This window comes from Coffea eugenioides, chromosome 5, assembly GCF_003713205.1.
Source record: "Coffea eugenioides isolate CCC68of chromosome 5, Ceug_1.0, whole genome shotgun sequence".
NCBI classification, from domain to species: Eukaryota; Viridiplantae; Streptophyta; class Magnoliopsida; order Gentianales; family Rubiaceae; genus Coffea; species Coffea eugenioides.
Window position 1 is genome coordinate 44,509,283 of NC_040039.1, and position 19,946 is coordinate 44,529,228.

Genomic DNA, 19,946 nt, shown 5'->3' on the forward strand with positions numbered 1-19,946 from the left:
TTGTTGATTAGTCTAATCCAACTTAGTTGTAGACATTGATAGGCGAGTTTCTCTGATACAGGTTTACAGATGTAAATCATCTAGTTGTATTGCATGGTTCCTGATGTTTGGCTTTAAGTTAGTCTCAACTTAGATGTAAATCATCTAGTTACACATGTCAAGCAATGAACAAAAGACAGACACAGAGCCTGAGGATAGAACTTCATCCCTCAGTAATCAGTTAATCATACTGACAATTTTGAACAATGATGATCACACTCCACAAATTGCAAGATGCACAGAAAACAGAATAGTTCTATTGCCAAAGTGGCGATTACTGGCAGAGCAAAGGATATTCCAACCGTGGGAGACAAAGATTGAGGGTAAAACTGAAACCTCAATTATTGTAGCAGTACAAATTCTGAACTTTTAGTCTAAGGATAGACCTCAATGAGACACACACAACAATGGAAGTACTTTGTAGTCACTGAAACCAGCATCTTGGAAAAGCTTTGCCCATTCTTTCTCACTTCTTTCTTTAGCACCGTAACCCATCAACATCTGCATGTTCACACCAACTTGTGTTTCAACTGACTCGTCATCTTTCATCTGGCTTTCCATAATCATGTCGATAATAATGACTTTTCCCCCTTTGTCTCTCCCTGGAATAGCCTCTTTGCAGTTCTTGAGAATCTTCACACAATCTTCATCGCTCCAGTCATGGAGAATCCACTGTTTTCCAGCGAAATCACAAAATTTAGAATACAGAAATTAGCTGTGTTGCGTCCCAATTAAGCTTATCACACTCCATCACTGCCTCACGCATCGATTAATGAGCGCCAAGAACTCCAGTTTCTTTAGCAAACATTCTAGCCTCCCAAGCAAAAATTTTGCATATGATTATTACTGTTATTCTTCCATACAACCGGCGTCTATGTCAGCGATCTTCCAAATCAACTGTTAAAGCTGGACGTTCAATTGTTTATATTTCAGTTTATTGAAATCGTTGTAGACTTGTCTATCAACATTATCTCAATTGTTTCTTAATTATTCGAGTGGCCAAGGAAAAAAGGGATTTCATGGAAAATATCCTTAATTACCTTGAGCAAGATTGCATCAGCAGCAGGTACCTTCTCTAGCATATCTCCTGCAACGAAGTCCAAGTTCTCAGTTCCCTCTTGGTCGGCAATCACGTGTGGGAGATCACAGACAACACACTTCAAGTTGGGGAAATTTTGGGCAATGGCCCTAGCAACTGCCCCTGTGCCACCCCCAACATCCGCTAAAGATGTCAAGCCGTCAAACACAAACTTGCATTGGGTCATCATCACCTGAACGATTAAAGTAGAATCATTGGCCATGGCTTCATTGAAGAGGTTTGCAAAATTAGGCTCTTCAGCAGCATAAGCCCAGAAGTTTTTCCCATGCGCCGTATCAAATGGAAAGGGATCATCGTTGCTGAACCACTCAGTCAAGGAATTCCAGGGCTTCACTACAGCAGGGTCGCTCATATAAAAGATAAATGCCCTTAAATTGAAAGGCTCCTCTTTTAAAAGAAGACGGCCTGCAGCTGTGAGCGCATAGCCTTGATCTTGTAGAATAAAGAAGCCGGCATTTGATAAGAATCGCATCAAGCGATAGATGTGGTTAGCCTTCGAAGGGTTAATTGGAAGGGCAGAAACCAGCTCACAGAGTGTGATAGGCTTCCCATGTTGATTGATGGCATCTGGGATTCCCAGTTCAATTGCACATTTCAGAGATGCAGACTTTCTGAAGTTGAGCATTTGGTTGCCTACATGATGTTGAGCTGCAAGAAGCTCAGTAAGATCCTCCACTCTTTCCATTCCTGCAACTTTTCGAATCAATGATTTAGGCTGCTTGATTATTGCTTTACAAGTTGGGCAAAAATGGTTTCCAGTTTTATAGCGGGTGAGTACAGAGACCAACGGCATTTGCCTGCACTTAATATAAGTCTTTCATTTTTTTTTTTTTGGCTGATTAGTAACAATTAAAAACATTTGAACAAGTTCCGACTTGTCTGTTTTTGGCTTGTAAAGTTGAAAAATCAAAGGTCTTTTCAACAGGTAGTGTTGGGCTGTTTCATAGGTTCAGCCGGCTTCAAATCTTCAGTTACCGAAGTTTTCGATTCCAATTCAGTCAGTCGCTCAAATGACACACTGCAATGTGGATTCCACTAAATCAGGTCACATGTAAAATTAAAAAAAAATTGTCACGTGACGAGATTAGTGAATTTAACATGAAATGGTCCTTTACATCCACAACTAGATTGCGACCGAATGTTCGCGATCGAGGATTTGATGCCTGGTTTAGCCTTTTCAACTTAATAACGTTGATGTTGTACTAAGAAACGAATAAAATGAGCCAAAAAAAAGGGCTCTCGATTGTCTTTTTAGTTGTCGAATCACGAAATTACGAGCAAATGAGAACGCATTTGTGCTCTGTTCATTGTTGATAACCTTCTGAGCCAATAATTATCCTGTAAGCCAATTGCAATATACGACTTGCATCAGTGCTATAATCTTGGAAGCGGTTGCATTATCAAAAAAATTAAAAAGAAATAAAAGCCAACAACATCAAAGTTTTTTTTTTTTTTTTTATATATATAAATATTTTTAAAATAACAGCAAAAAGTTTTTTTTTTTAGGTAAAATTGGGCTTTTATTGAATGGAAAGTTTTAAAGTTTTCTTTTTAATGTTTATCATGTTTTATTCTACAACTGTCTGAAAGGTTTTTATCCTCATTATAACAAGACATATCCTTCCCTTCCCATTTGATGCCCATCGTGTATGTTAAATAATCCTCATCCTCATCTGATATCAATTTACTTTTTTTTTTGGGGGGGGGGGGTACGCATCTTCAACAACTATTATTTTCTTATGCCTACGATTAAGCCACTTCGCATTGCCAAATTTTCTAATAATCCAAATTAATCAACGTAAATAAGTGTTTTGGAATTCCACACTAAATGGAAAAGGAAAAAAAAATCTCAAAAAAATTTAAAAATGTTATATTACTAATCACGTCCACGTTTTCTAGGACAATTACAAAGAGCTCTCCTCAAGTTTTATAAATTACACCTAGCTCCCTTGTTTTTACTATTCATGTAATAATATAGACCCAATAAGTTAGATTTTTTCCTCAAGAATCCTAAACTACCTTTTTTATACCTTTTTTATACAAGTACTTTATAAATCACCTTCATTTACATTTGCACCAAACCAATAATACTATCAAGCCAAGCAATTCTGTCAACATTGTCATAAAAATCGTTTCTTGCAACCCACATGTTAAACTAGATCCGACACTGAAAAATTCATTCACTCCTTCAATAAAATTCTATAGGTCCCATGGAATGGTCAAACTCACAATCAGTTACCTATGTTTTTATAATCGTCAGCTTAGGATGTTAAGGTCTGGTTCCACACAAATTCTTGTACATGAGCCATATTATGGCCATAAAGGGAATCCTCAGGGAGTTTTCTGGGTTTGGATGGAATTAATTAGGTTTAAAAGAATAAAGTCATCCCTATGACTATTTAGATCTTTAACAAATTCATTTTGCCAAATCAAAATTTCATTCACGACGAATCATACCTCAAACTTCAAATCCATGGAAATTAAATCAGAGAACATACGAATATCAGTAAATAAAAAAAATAAAAATAATCAATTCGATCTCATAATTTTAAATGAACCAAATCCTTCGTTATTCCTTGACTAGAAAAGAAGTGTTTAGTTCTGTCTCCATGAAAAAAGCCATGCGCGAGATATTGGAGTTTATTGCCGCGGCCAATCTCCAAAGAGTGCGATGAAAAGTATCGAATTGCCTAGAAAAGCAAAACGTCTCTTTGTTTCTCGTGAAAAGAAGAAAAACTGCCTACTACTACTACTACTACTGCTACTAGTCTCTTATTCGGAGAAGGGAAAAGATAAAGAAACCGGCTCCTCCTACTGTTCCGCTCCCTAATACTACTAAACTACTTCTACTTAGCAAAAAAATTCAATTTCCAATCGGCTTTAGCTCTTTTCAAAAAGTGAAGACAGTAAGAATGGACTAGTGTCCTGTTACAAACGAAAGACTATTCATTCGGCCAAATCCGATCCTCACGACTTTGATTCAGAGTTGAAAATCTTCTTACGTGTCAAATCCTGTGTTTCTGGACTTACAGAATTAGACCTTAACACGCCCATGTTGATTAACATAAAAATTCAATGAAAATCACGTTTTTAATCTCTTTTTGCTTCAAATTCCTACAACGAACACAAATTACCAAATATAAGTAGAATCCATCAATTAATACAATATTTGGTAAAATAAAAAGAGGAAATAATCACCAAATTAATGACAAAAATGTAACCTATCAATAGTAGTAGTTTAATTTCTTTTTATATAATCTTCAATCCAAATAGACCCATTGTGTTTTCTTTTGTGTTTTCTAGATGCAATATTGTTGGCCCAGATTCACTAAAATTTAGACTATATGAACAACAAATGAACTTTTGAGACTGATTAATATCCTTGTGTTATATGAAATATTATACTTAAGTTTGCCTGTATCAGATGCAAATGGCAGCCGAGAGAAGATCATTTCTTGCCTAAAAAGCATGCAAGGGAGCAGTCGAGTACATTTTTCAACTAGACCTCTTAATTGAATAGATCGTGTTACAAATTAACGTCATCAGTTGAAAGAAAGAAAGAAAAAAAAAATCAAATCATTATCATGAACAACCCAAAACAAGGAAATCTTCAACAAGAATCTTAAAGTAAGTATATCAGCTGTTTACAATTACATTTTGGCTATATTCGGATTGAGGGATTTGACGAAAATTTTAAAATTCTCTCAAATCTCTGTACATTGTTTGGATTATTTGAAAGATATTTAAGTTTACAATCTACCAATTAGTAAGTACGTAATGGACAAAACATTAACTTGATCATTTCCGTTTCTTAATGGACGGCATAACATTTTATTGACTTCTATTATTGAAAGCCGCCCCAGAGTTTCAAACAGTATATCAGCCTGCTGATTCGCTTCGACAGTCGAAACAGACAAATTTCATTTTCGTATGATCATTGACAATAGGACTAAATAATAATCACTGTGCAAAAGGACATATACAACATTAACAACGTCAGTAAATTTAAAATTTTTAATTCTAGACATAAACAAGTACTAATCATTGTTCAATAGTAAATTCGAGAGCCCTTTTTTTTTGGCTCATTTTGTTCGTTGCTGACATAGTATAACATCAAGGTAATTAAGTTGAAAAGGCTGAACTGGGCATCAAATCCTCAGTTACAGACATTCCGTCACAACCCAATCGCGGACGTAAAAGATCATTTCATGTTAAATTCACTAATCTCATCATGTGACAGTTTTTTAATTTTATATGTGAGCTGAGTCAGTGAAATTCATGTTACAGTGTGTCATTTGAGTGACCGAATTGGGATGCGTGACTAGGGGTGCAAACGAGTCGAGTTTTGGTCTAATTAAGTCGAGTCTCAACTTAATTTTATAAAACTCGAATTCGACGAGTTTAAAATGTTAAATTCGAGCTTGAGTTTAAAAATATAAAAAATAATTATTTTATTTTTAAAAATAAATAAAATAATAATTTTTTAATAAATAATAAAATATTAGGGATATATATATATATATGTAATTTTACTATTAAAATAAAAAATAATATATATATATGTAATCGAGTTCGCAAGCTAACGAGTTTAGTATTTTTGAACTCCAGTTCGAGTTCGAATCCGATGTTGATCGAGCTCGAGTCAAGCTCGTACTCGAGTCACGCTCGTACTTGAGCTGCTCGCGATCAATTCATTTGCAGCCCTATGCGTGACTAAGGATTTGAAGCCGGCTGAACCTAGGAAACAGCCCAACACTACTCGTTGAAAAGACCTTGATTTTTTAACTTTACAAGCCCAAAACAGACAAGTCGGAACTTGTTCAAATGTTTTTAATTGTCACTAATCAGCCAAAAAAAAAAAATGAAAGACTTATATTAAGTGCTGGCAAATGCCGTTGGTCTCTGTGCTCACCTGCTATAAAACTGGAAACCATTTTTGCCCAACTTGTAAAGCAATAATCAAGCAGCCCAAATCATTGATTCGAAAAGTTGCAGGAATGAACAGAGCGGAGAATCTTACTGAGCTTCTTGAAGCTCAAAATCATGTAGGCAACCAAATGCTCAACTTCAGAAAGTCTGCATCTCTAAAATGTGCAATTGAACTGGGAATCCCAGATGCCATCAATCAACATGGGAAGCCTATCACACTTTCTGAGCTGGTTTCTGCCCTTCCAATTAACCCTTCGAAGGCTAACCACATCTATCGCTTGATGCGATTCTTATCAAATGCCGGCTTCTTTGTTCTACAAGATCATGGCTATGCCCTCACAGCTGCAGGCCGTCTTCTTTTAAAAGAGGAGCCTTTCAATTTAAGGGCATTTATCTTTTATATGAGCGATCCTGTTTTAGTGAAGCCCTGGAATTCCTTGACTGAGTGGTTCAGGAATGATGATCCCTCTCCATTTCATACGGCGCATGGGAAAAACTTCTGGGCTTATGCTGCTGAAGAACCTAATTTTGCAAACCTCTTCAATGAATCCATGGCCAATGATTCTACTTTAATCGTTCAGGTGATGATGACCGAATGCAAGTTTGTGTTTGACGGCTTGACATCTTTAGTGGATGTTGGGGGTGGCACAGGGGCAGTTGCTAGGGCCATTGCCCAAAATTTCCCCAACATGGAGTGTGTTGTGTGTGATCTCCCACACGTGATTGCCGGCCAAGAGGGAACTGAGAACTTGGACTTTGTTGCGGGAGATATGCTAGAGAAGGTACCTGCTGCTGATGCAATCTTGCTCAAGGTAATTAAGGATATTTTCTATGAAATCCGTTGTTGATATACATGTCTACAACGATTTCAATAAACTAAAATATAAACAATTGAACGTCCAGCTTTAATAGTTGATTTGTATGATCGCTAACATAGACGCCTGTTGTATGAAAGAATAACAGTAATAATCATATGCAAACTTTTTGCTTGAGAGGCTAGAATATTTGCTATAGAAACTGGAGTTCTTGGCGCTCGTTAATCGATGCGTGAGGCAGTGATGGAGTGTGATAATCTTAATTTAGGACGCCAACACAGCTAATTTCTGTATTCTAAATTTTGTGATTTTACTGGAAAACAGTGGATTCTTCATGACTGGAGTGATGAAGATTGTGTGAAGATTCTCAAGAACTGCAAAGAGGCTATTCCAGGGAGAGACAAAGGGGGAAAAGTCATTATTATCGACATGATTATGGAAAGCCAGATGAAAGATGGCGAGTCAGTTGAAACACAAGTTGGTGTGGACATGCAGATGTTGATGTGTTACGGTGCTAAAGAAAGAACTGAGAAAGAATGGGCAAAGCTTTTCCAAGATGCCGGTTTCAGTGACTACAAAGTACTTCCAGTGTTGGGTGTGTGCTGTCTCATTGAGGTTTATCCTTAGACTAAAAGTTCAGTTCAAAATTGTCTCATTCAGGTTTACCCTTAGACTAAAAGTTCAGTTCAAGATTGGTACTGCTACAATAATTGAGGTTTCAGTTTTACCCTCAACCTTTGTCTCCCTCTGTTGGAATTTGCTTTGTTCCGCTTGTAATCGCCATTTTGGCAATAGAACTATTCTGTTTTCTTTGTATCTTGCAATTTGTGTAGTGTGATCTAGATCACATCATTTTTCTCCTGTCGGAATATGTAGTGGCAAAAGATTCACGCATTGAAAAAACTTTCCTGCTATAGTGCTATTTTCCTAGTAAAGCCAGCAATGATGTGATAGTACTTTCAACTAGTACAAATGCCTATTTTGTACACTAATTATAAAGATGTGATAGTATGCCTATTTTGTACACTAATTATAAAGATGTGATAGTATGCCTACTTTATTTTTAAGGCATTTAATGTGGGATAGCCAATAAGTACACATTTCTTACAAAAATCAGGTTGGCATGGAAACATGAGGAATTTATTAATACCCATTTAATTGAAGTTTGGCTCACGCACTGGTTTGTTTGAATAAATTATTGGGCCTGAATTTGTTTCCTTTGTGGATTTCATGTTTTTGAGGCTTATTTTATGTAAACTAATTATTCAGCACTCGATGTATGTATGTGCAACTAATAAAATTACAACATTTGTAAAAATATTTTTCTCTAAATTTGGATAATTAAGAGGAAGAAAGTTGAATTGGTTGGGGTGATTTAAAAATTGGAAGAAATGAAGAAGGTAAAGAGAAAAGAAATATGGCTAATATTTTGTTTTACATTTTAGTATCTTTATCATATAAGTTCAGATTGAAATGTTAATACTTTCAATTTAATGTGTAATTTTGAAAAGGATAAATATGGAAAAATTGTGGATAAACATTTTGTTTTACATTTTTACATTTTTCTCCTGTTTTGTGGTAGTGGGGTAAGAGGATAGTAACAAAATGTGTTTAGGGAATGTCTCAAAATTTAAAAAAAAGTGAATTGAAAAAAACTTTAGAGGTTCACTATCACTGGCAATTTCACCATCAGCCTGAATATATGATGAGAAAATTCTTAAATTGTGATGAAAAAAAAGTTATTCTACAAAAGGGGTAATTTTTGAAGTTGATTCTAGACTTGTGATCTTCGCATTTGTGAAATGCGAGGTAAGTGTTTCCAGAAAAAAAAGAAAAACAAGACCGCATTTGGAAAATGCGAGCTTATATTAAGCTCGCATTTGGAGAATGCGAGATTGAGTACCTCGCATTTCTTGAATGCGAGGTACTCAATCTGAAAACAATCAAAATTCCCAATTTCATCGTTGGTGTCTGTCTCACTCTCCCTTCACTCTCTCTCCGTGCAGCCAAAACTCCTCACTCTCAAAATTATCTTGGTCACCGCTTTGTCATTGGAAATCTTGGTCACAGCTTTGTCGTCGGAATCTCTCAGCCTTCTCCTCAGAAGCTCTTCAAATTTGTAGAGCCGCAGCATTTCTCCTCAGGCGAAATCAAAAAGGCGGCACTTTCTTGTCCGAAGCTCTCATCGAAAGCAGCGGAGGCTCTCGGCCATTGCAGAGCTTCCCCTTTGGGAACCCATCTCTGCTAGCTAGCTGCCCCTCTCTCCCTCCTCCCAATTTGCCATTTTTACAACCTCAACAGGATACCCCCTCACTTTTGAGTCCCATTTGCACTGCACATTTTATTTTCTCTTGGCATCCGACTTTCTCCATTTGAGTCCTTTCACCAGAAACAACATAAGAGGTAAGAATTAAATTTTTTTCTGAGTTTAAATTTTTTTCTGGGATTTTTTGTTTTCCGACTTGAAGTGGCTTTTCTGATATGGCAATTTATTGGACATTGTTGTTGTTTCGGTTGGTCTCTTATTTGGTAGTATAACAGCATCAGAAAAATTAGATTTGCTAGATGTTTTGTTGATTTCTTGAAATTTCTGTTTGGCATACATAGTCACATACATGCTGCCTTATTGACTTACGAAACAAACCTTAATAATTCCAAGTTTCCATACTTTATTGACTTATAGAAAAAAAATTGGTGCAAAGTCTCTGTCATAATTAGAGATAACGATGAAGTACACATGGGATGGGTTACATCTATACCCATATAACCTAAATCCAGCCCTCTAATGCATTAATAACTTGTACTAAGAGCATGATAATTTGTAATAGGAGCATTAAAAGTTATATCAGATTTGAATTTAGACCGCAGTGGTGAACCAACATAATAATACCCAAAAGGCCTTTGTTTGGAAAGCCGTTTTCCTAGAAACTACCAAGTTTTAACCCATGCACAACATCGGGGAGTATAGTCAGTACATTCCATTTGAGGAGAGAAAATGTAATTAGCCCAGTTAAGATTTGATTGGTTAATTAAGAGAGAGAATTCCTGAGGTGATTTTTTATTTACCACGATGCATTAGTATCTTTGATTGCGTAAAAGGTATCCCGCTTTCATTTGAATATAGCTTTAGTGGTGGTCACATTTTCTTATCTTTATGTCAGAGGGCCAAATTGGTAGTGCAAGGGAGAAACCGAATGCAATAAACTCAACATTCTTTAAAATCAGCAAGTATAACAGGAATTGCAACCTCACAAAAACTCTGCAGAGAATTCCAATAATAACGAAGCAGCCCGTACTTCTTCTATTGATTTACCGATGATACCCCAAGAACACGCCTAATTTTGAGTAATAGAGTGCGACAGACCCTACCTCAGGAAAGCAAAAATGTTATTAACTCTTAAATATACTAAGGTAATTTGGTTTTCACTTTTTCTTTTAGTGAGTTCACAGGTATGACAGAAATAAAAAAAATGTCATATCTGTATGTACCTTAGTCACATAACCGTGGTTGATTTGTTAATTGTTCTTTTGTGTGAAATTGGCTATATTATTTCTATTATCAAGTTGTGTTGAAGAGTCTACTGGACCAAAGCCAGCTAATTAAAGCAAATTTGAAGATATATAAAAATGTGAAACAAGTAGCTTGCTTTTCTAAGGCTTCCTGCTTTTTCTATCCTTTTCCTATAAGTTAAAACCTAGGATACTTTTCAACATTCAACAGTCTTTTCTATCCTTTTCATTTTTTCCCCTGTTGCTGTCTTTACTTTGGAAAATAAATGGAGTACGAATTTGTTTACGCAAGCATTTGATGCAGGCCAAAGTACCCAAGCACTTGATGCTAGACTTGAGTCACAGATTACTCAAGTCGATATAGTGATGCCAGCCCAGCCACGTCGAACACAAAGAGTACACAAACCCAGAGGATGTGGCACTCATGGAAAACTTGGACATCATTGATATTCAAAACTCTAATTGTGTGCTCGTGTTATGAATATTATTCTAAGTGTAGGGGAGGAAATGTGTGGGACTTTTAGTAGTTTTATGTTTAATATTTGGACAAGTTGTTGGAAATATTGTTTAGATTAAATGTTGTCTATTTTGGATTTGCTGGCAGGGAGTTTAGTCCACTTTTAAGGGGAGATTCTGTCAAAATTTTTTCAAAAAAAAAGTAAATGTATATATATATTTATTAATCATAATAAATTACAATAAACAAATAAAATTTGGAAATGATTATTATGTTGGATCTTTATTTTTGCATTTATAGCAAAGTATATCTTGTACTCTATAAGATAAATAATCACGTAATAATCATTTGATAAAGGGTTAATGCAAAAAACCCCTATAAACTATATACCCAGTTGCAGTTTATCCCCTAAACTATAATAATAGGCATTTTGCCCTCTTGAATGATATGTTGGGTTATCGCACTTTATCCCCTTTAAGTATAGGCCGTTTCTCACTTTACCCCCAACATTTGTTTTTCCTCAGTCTACCCCAAAAACTAACAGTCAACTCTAATGGACATAAACGGAATATTGAAAAGACAATAATATTCTTATGAAAATACTGAACAACCCAAAATACCCATATATGCTGGTTTATGAAATGCAAGTTTCCAAAATTACCCTGGAATAATAGAGGGAAATTTCCCTCCATCTGGCATGGGACAAAAAAAAAAAAAAGACCAGCTCTTTATATACCCATTGTTGAATAAAAGACCAGTTCTTTATGACTTTCATCCATTATATTTACAGAGTACCCATTTTCCTTAAATACTAATTTATTTGTCGGATAACATAAAAATAAACCCGTTGTTGAATAAAAGAGCCCCACTTTTCAAAGCCTTTGTTCATTATAAGAACAGAGTATCCATTTTTCTTAAACAAAAATTTAGTTATCGGATATAATAAAAATTAACTCGTTGTTGAATAAAAAATCAACTCTTTATGGTTTTCCTCCATTACAACAGTATAGTACCCAAGGTGCCATAAATAGAAATTTATTTATCGGATAAAATAAAAATAAATCCATTATTAAATAAAAGACCAGCTCTTTATGCCTTTCGTCCATTATACTCACAGAATACCCAAGGTGCCTTAAATAGAAATTTATTTATCGGATAAAATAAATTTAAACCCATTATTGAATAAAAGACCAGCTCTTTATGACTTTCGTCCATTATACTCACAGAGTACCCATTTTTCTTAAATACTAATTTATTTGTCGGATAACATAAAAATAAACCCGTTGTTGAATAAAAGAGCCCCACTTTTCAAAGTTTTTGTCCATTATAAGAATAGAGTACCCATTTTTCTTAAACAAAAATTTAGTTATCGGATATAATAAAAATTAACTCGTTGTTGAATAAAAAACCAACTCTTTATAACTTTCCTCCATTACAACAGCATAGTACCCAAGGTGCCATAAATAGAAATTTATTTATCGGATAAAATAAAAATAAATTCATTATTGAATAAAAGACTAGCTATTTATGCCTTTCATCCATTATACTCACAGAATACCCAAGGTGCCTTAAATAGAAATTTATTTATCGGATAAAATAAATTTAAACCCATTATTGAATAAAAAACTAGCTCTTTATGACTTTCGTCCATTATACTCACAGAGTACCCATTTTTCTTAAATACTAATTTATTTGTCGGATAACATAAAAATAATGATGGGAAACTGAGGTACATACCTCGCATTTGTTAAATGCGAGGTCCATGACCTCGCATTGAAGAAATGTGAGATACATGACCTCGCATTTAAGAAATGCGAGGTCATGTTTTCTTTTTCTTTTTTTTTTTTTGGATTTCGGTGGCTGGAAAATGGGGGACAATTCGCATTTAGCAATGAACTCGCATTTGACAAATGCGATCTCAATGAACTCGCATTTGACAAATGCGAACATCCCTTTTACAGAACATGACACCCTAAACGTCCCCTTTGTAGAATTTTTTTAAAAACCATCACCACATTAGAAATTTCTCAATGTATGATCCATGAAGAATTCGCTCTGGGCAGGCCTCAAACCTCAATAGGCAGAAAACTGAAATCCACTGTCACCCAAAAAAAAAGTTAAAAAATGAATGAATCTTACTAAACCAAAGTCAAAAAATCCTTTGAATCTAATTTGAATTTAAATATCAAATTTTGTATATGTGGCATGTTTCTAGACCCGCTAGTGCATATACTGTCAATGTATAAAAGATTTACCTTTGTCATTAAAATCTTTTCCTACACTATCAGTGTGTACACTGACAAGGTTGGATGGATGCCGCATCATCTAAATTTGAATTTAAATATCAAATTTTGTTTATGTGGCATATATCTAGATCTGCTGGTATATACACTATCAGTGTATAAAAGATTTACCCTTTTTATATGGTATATAGAATTCCTTTGATTGGATTCTTTTTTATGTTTATTATTATTTTGGTAGACATTTTTTTTATATCAGTATGCAATTCCAACTACTCAAGCAACTTGCAGGTTGAGTATTGCTATGAAAATGGCGAAATAGCTGTCAAGGATGGAGCTCTAATTGCTGCTGATGCCATTCTCCATGCTACCGGGTATCAACCTACACATGGTTTTTCATTTTTCCTTTTAATCTGGTGACCACCGGTAATTAAGGCCTACATTTCATATGCCGAATCCTAAAAATTGGTGGAGACCCTTCTAAGTTTTAAGGGGCAATAGCCTAGAGCTGGACAGTGACATACAATAATATCGGGGTTTACAATCTGGTATGGACAGGAAATACACAATTGTACGTTTCAAGAATAATAAACCACCAGTCTCTAGGCTGGTGACCATCACCAAGCCTAGGCTGGTGGCCATCACCATCTTCAAAAAATCCAGATAGGTGCATAGTGCACCCGTTTGGTCCGGTGATGATTCTGTTCCAATCGGTCCCTCGTAGGTCTACTTGGACCTCTCCCTTAGTTAGATTAAGATGGAGTATGATATAGATAAAAAGTGACGATTGACAAAAAAAAGAATAATAGAATGATTTCGTTAACGGGTGCTTGATGGTTACCTAGTTAAAAGAGTTTTAAGTGTTATAATTTTTTTAAAAAAGTATTATCAACTCCGCAAAGTGTTGAAATGTGGTGGATGCATTAATTGTGACTATGCGTATTATTATAGTAAGATAGATATGATTTAGGTATGTTAACACTACCGAATGAGTATTTGTTAAAAAAATTCATAATAAAATTGACTACAATTAAGATGATATGGTTGATATTGTTCTATGGAAAGAGGACATGAGTGTTTACAAAGGGGAATAATATGATATGATTGCTAATTTTTTAAGGGAAGAGGATATAACTATTTGTAAAAGGGATTAATGCTTACTAATTGTTTTACATCCTCCCAAGGCTGTGTTTGTAAGGACAGGTAGCATTTGTAATGCATTTTTGTGGGATCAGAATGTTGATAATAAGCGGGTTCATTGGACATCTTGGGATAATCTTTGTTTTCCTTTGGAAGAGGGAAGTCTGGGATTCTGTTCTTTTGAAGATACTTGTCAGGCTTTTTCTTGCAAACTTTGGTGGCGGCTCTATTTGAATAACTCGGTTTGTTCTGCCTGCATCATCAAAAGTATATCAAGGGGGTGCATCCGTCTCTAATCAGAGTTCATCGTCCTTCTGCGGCTTGGAGAAGACTCGATAAGATCCATTTAAGGGGATTGTGAATTTTTGGCATGATCGTTGGCTACTTTCGGCTCCAATAACTAAAGTGGTAGCAGTGCATAACCCCTCTCATATGCTGGTTGTGGATTTTTTATACGTCGGGTGGATGGATCATATCAAAATTGCAGCAATGGCTTTCAGCCCATTTGGTTCACCATGTTTCTTAGCTTTCTCTTTATGCTGACCTAGATGACGTGATAGGATGGTTGCCATTGGCTGCAGGGTGTTTCTTGATCAAGTCAGCATGGGAAGGTTTGCGCTCCAGCAGGAATACAACGTTGGTTAACAGGTTACTTTGGTGTAACATTCTGCCTTTAAAGGTCTCCTTTTTTACTTGGTGTGCTTTGAGGAACTTATTGCCTCTAGATCTGACTTCGAGAAAGCGCGGCATCTTCTTAGCATCTAGATGTCATTGCTGCCTGTAGGAGGAGGAGGCGGTGAGTAATTTGCTACTTCATGGGCCAAGTGCTACAATTGTCTGGGACCATTTTACAAGATGACTTGGTATTCTTGATGTCATGAAGTCCTTGTTGCGGAAGCCCTACCAAAGTTAAGGTATAACGAGTAAATTATTGTACCTAAAATTGCAAAATGGTAATTCCCAGGAAATATTTGGTGAGGCACACTGGCCTGCTTAAGTACCAATTTCCTAGACAGAATCACCTATATATGCACTTAATTGCACAATAACTCACTACAAATATACCTACAAATATAGCTACTAAATAGACAATAAAATAGAACACCAGAATTTAACGAGGTTCGGCTAATTTGCCTACGTCCTCGGACACTACCGACAATTTAATATTTCACTAGAAGAAATATTACAAAGAGAGAGAAGAAAGCAAGTTATTGGCTCTTGCTTGGTGTACTTGAATTGGTTTGTTTGAGAGCTATTTATAGTTCTCAAACAACCTCTCAAATGTTAAACTTAACCGATGTGGGATTTAGAAACTTAGGCCAAAGAATTCAAAGTCCTCAATTTTGGCTTGAAAAAGTCATCAATTGAGGCTTGGCTTTGAATTCAACAAATCTCCACCTTGGCATAATTTCTAATCCCACCAAAAATACAAATTTTTTTTCCCTCAAATTCGGTGGTGTCTTCAAATGCGTTGTCAAGCGCCAATCTTCAAGTCGTGCACAACATTTATCAAATTCAAACAATGTTGGAATTTGATAGTTGTCACAACCTTCGTAAGCATATCAGCAGGATTCTCCTTGGTCTGAATCTTTTGAAGTAGTATCGTACTATCTTCCAAAATCTTCCTCACAAAATGATACCGTACGTCGATATGCTTCGTCCTTGCATGATAAACTTGGTTCTTTGCTAAATGAATAGCACTCTGACTATCACAATGAACTTTGATAGACTTCTGTCCAATTTCCAATTCATCAAGCAATCCATGAAGCCAAATTGCTTCCTTAACAGCTTCCGTAACTGCCATATACTCCGCCTCTGTAGTAGACAAAGCAACTGTTGACTGTAAGGTAGACCTCCAACTGACTGGTGCCTTAGCAAGTGTAAAAACATACCCAGTCGTTGATCGACGTGTATCTTGATCTCCTGCGTAGTCGGAATCACAATATCCAACTACGCCTTGACCAATCTTCTCATCCCGCTCAAATACTAATCCAACATCTACGGTGTTCAAAATATACCGTAAAATCCATTTCACAGCTTGCCAATGCTCCTTGCCAGGATCATGCATGTACCTGCTCACAACTCCAACTGCTTGTGAAATGTCGGGCCTTGTACACACCATAGCATACATCAAGCTACCCACCGCATTTGCATACGGTACCTTTGCCATATATTCTCGTTCTGCATCATTCTTTGGAGATAACGATGCACTAAACTTGAAATGAGGAGCAAGTGGAGTACTAACAGGTTTAGTCTTTTCATTCATACCAAACCTCTTTAATACTTTACTAAGATACTCTTTCTGTGTCAAATAAAGCCTCCCCAATCTTCTATCTCTACTTATCTCCATGCCGAGAATTTTCTTGGCTTCGCCGAGATCCTTCATTTCAAACTCCCGACTCAAATGAGATTTCAATTTTTCAATCTCACCTTGATCCTTGGAAGCTATCAACATATCATCAACATAAAGAAGAAGATATATGTAGGATCCATCTCGTAGCTTGCGCAAATATACACAATCATCATATTTGCTTCTTGTGTACCTTTGCCCCATCATAAACTTGTCAAATCGCTTATACCACTGTCTTGGAGACTGCTTCAATCCATACAACGATTTGTCAAGCTTGCATACCATCTTTTCTTTACCAGCAACTTTGAATCCTTCTGGCTGAGTCATGTAGATTTCCTCTTCCAAGTCACCATGTAAAAACGCAGTTTTTACATCTAATTGGACAAGTTCCAGATCCAATTGTGCTACCAAAGCCAATAAAATTCTGATGGAGGAATGTTTCACGACTGGAGAAAACACTTCGTTGTAATCAATTCCCTCCTTCTGAGCGTAGCCTTTAGCCACCAATCTTGCTTTGTAGCGAACACCAGACTTGTCAGGAAATCCTTCCTTCTTTGCATATACCCACTTGCATCCGATTGCCTTCTTTCCCTTTGGAAGACTGGTTAGCCTCCATGTTTGATTCTTATGAAGGGAATGTACTTCTTCATCCATTGCAATCCTCCACTTTTCTTTATCCGAACTTTGAGCTGCTTCATTGAAAGTGGCAGGAATATCAACATTTATGGTTGGGGATGCATAGGCCACTATATCAGCAAAACGAGCAGGTTTTCTGATTGTCCTCTTTGGCCTACTGGTTGCAATTGATTCATGTTGCTGTGAAAGTTCTTCAACTGGAACATTTTCTTCAGTTGATTCTTCTTCTACCATAGGAGTCCTTTCATCTACTCCGATATCCACTGCTGGTCTGATAATGCTTCTTTCAAACTCCATCTGCTTAGGAGTGCTCTCCACCTGTTGGGGAGTACTATCATTCTGCTGTACATCTACCTTTGTTAACATGGTAGATTCATCAAAGGTGACATCCCTGCTGAAAACTATCTTTTTCGTTTCGGGACACCAAAGGCGATAACCTTTAATGCCTGTTGTGATCCCCATAAAGAGCGCCTTCTTCGCCCTTGGATCCAACTTTGATTCTTTAACATGATAATATGCAGTAGAACCAAACACATGTAAGGAATCATAATCTGTAGCAGGTTTTCCCGACCATTTCTCTAATGGCGTTTTGCCGCCAATAGCAGTTGATGGTAAGCGATTAACGAGGTGATTTGCATATGCTAAAGCCTCAGCCCAAAATTGTCTGCCCAACTCAGCATTGGACAACATACACCGAACTTTCTCCACCAATGTCCGATTCATACGCTCTGCCACCCCGTTTTGCTGTGGTGTATCTCTGACTGTGAAGTGCCGAACAATGCCTTCATTTTCACAGACCTCCATGAACGGATCACTAGTGTATTCACCTCCGTTGTCTGTTCGAAGGCGTTTGATCTTTCTTTCTGTTTGAGTTTCCACCATCTTTTTCCACTTGATGAAAATTCCCAATACTTCACTTTTCGCCTTCATAGTATACACCCATACTCTTCGAGAAAAGTTATCGACAAAGGTAACAAAATAATTCTTGCCTCCCAAAGAAGTTGTTTTGGAAGGTCCCCACACATCAGAGTGCACATAATCCAAAATACCCTTGGTATCGTGAATTGCAGTGCCAAATTTTACCCTTGTCTGCTTTCCTTTGACACAATGCTCGCAAAAATCTAACTTGCAAACACTGGCTCCTTTTAATAGTCCTTGATTCATCAGAAGATTCAAAGATTTTTCTCCGGCATGCCCTAAGCGCATATGCCATAATCTGGTTACTTTCAATTCTCGATCATCACTGGAAGCCACGGCCGCTACTCCAACAACTGCATTACCTTGATAGTAATACAAGTTATTATTTTTCCGGATTCCTTTCACCAGCACCAATGCACCTGAAATGATTTTCATCACTCCATTATATGCCGACACCTTGTAGCCCATTGATTCTAGTACTCCCACAGAAATGAGGTTCTTTTTCAATTCTGGCACATATCGGACATCAGTTAGAATCTTAATTGATCCATCCTGATTCCTCAGCCGAATTGAACCAACCCCATTTGTTGCTAATGTGGTCTCATCTGCCGTGTAGACGACTCCACCTTCTTTTTCCTTGAAATCAAAGAACCATTCTCTATTGGACGTCATATGATGGCTACAACCTGAGTCCAATAGCCATGTACTAGAATGACCAGTAGGCATGACAGCTAATGAAAAATCTGAGTTTTGATCAATGCACTCAGATACATTTGAATCCGCAACAGCTTTTTCTTTGTCAGGTCTACCCTTCAGTTTTGGACAGTCCTTCTTCCAGTGCCCTTTCTCTCTGCAAAAGGCACACTCATCTTTACTTAGTCTGGCTCTTGACTTGGATCTTCTTCTCGTCCCCTTTCTCTGGTTTTGTGAGCGTCCTCTAGTTACCAGAGCTTCTGCTGCTCCATCTCTGCTATTTTGCTTGTCTTTTCTTCTGAGCTCATAGCTGTACAGGGCAGAGCTAACTTCACTGAGGGACACCTCAGCTTTCCCATGGAGTAGAGTTGTTTCAAGATGCTCAAACTCCTCAGGAAGAGATCCCAACAACATGAGAGCCAAATCTTCGTCTTCAAATGTCACATCTAAATTCATCAGATCAGTGATTAACTGATTGAAATTAGTGATGTGATCACTTAGAGTTGTGCCAGGAACATAAGTGAAGCGAAATAAACGCTTCTTCATGTTGAGCCTGTTCTGACAATTTTTCTTCAAGAACTTCTCCTCCAATCCAGTCCATAATTTATTTGCAGAGGTTTCTTTTGAGAACACATATTTTTGTTCCCTTGAAAGACACGATCGAATTGTACCACACGCTAAACGATTTAGCGTCCTCCATTCCTTCTCTTCAATCTCTTCTGGTTTCTCTTTTTCGATGGCAATGTCTAGACCTTGATTAAAGAGCGCGTCTAGAATCTCACTTTGCCACATGCCGAAATGACCGGTACCATCAAATGTCTCCACATTTAATTTTGTATTCGTCATAACATTTCTCGCCATAATAGATAATGACGAGCTTGTTGATGCTTGCATTGTAGATGAAGATCTACTTTCGGCCATCTCTACAAATTATATTTAGTAGCTCCTAAATGTAGAGTAACAATAGCCCAAGAAATCTTTTCTGATGTGGAAGATCAGACCATGCTGCAACCACAGAGCATACTAAGAAACCTCGAGCTCTGATACCAATTGTTGCGGAAGCCCTACCAAAGTTAAGGTATAACGAGTAAATTATTGTACCTAAAATTGCAAAATGGTA

The 19,946-nt window shown here is 36.8% G+C and overlaps 2 protein-coding genes across 2 annotated transcripts; one reads left to right on the plus strand and one right to left on the minus strand.

Annotated features, from left to right (window-relative positions):
• Positions 1 to 426: 426 nt before the first annotated feature.
• On the minus strand, positions 427 to 1,823 carry LOC113771784 (tabersonine 16-O-methyltransferase-like). Its single transcript, XM_027316345.1, has 2 exons — positions 1,080 to 1,823; positions 427 to 711 (listed from the first exon to the last, which is right to left on the minus strand). Exons 1-2 carry the CDS (start codon positions 1,821 to 1,823, stop codon positions 427 to 429), a joined length of 1,029 nt encoding a protein of 342 aa, XP_027172146.1.
• Positions 1,824 to 6,027: 4,204 nt separating this feature from the next.
• LOC113771785 (trans-resveratrol di-O-methyltransferase-like) lies at positions 6,028 to 7,509 on the plus strand. The gene is made up of 2 exons (XM_027316346.1): positions 6,028 to 6,879; positions 7,207 to 7,509. The coding sequence occupies exons 1-2, from the start codon at positions 6,028 to 6,030 to the stop codon at positions 7,507 to 7,509; spliced, it is 1,155 nt and encodes a 384-aa protein (XP_027172147.1).
• The last annotated feature ends 12,437 nt before the right edge of the window (positions 7,510 to 19,946 follow it).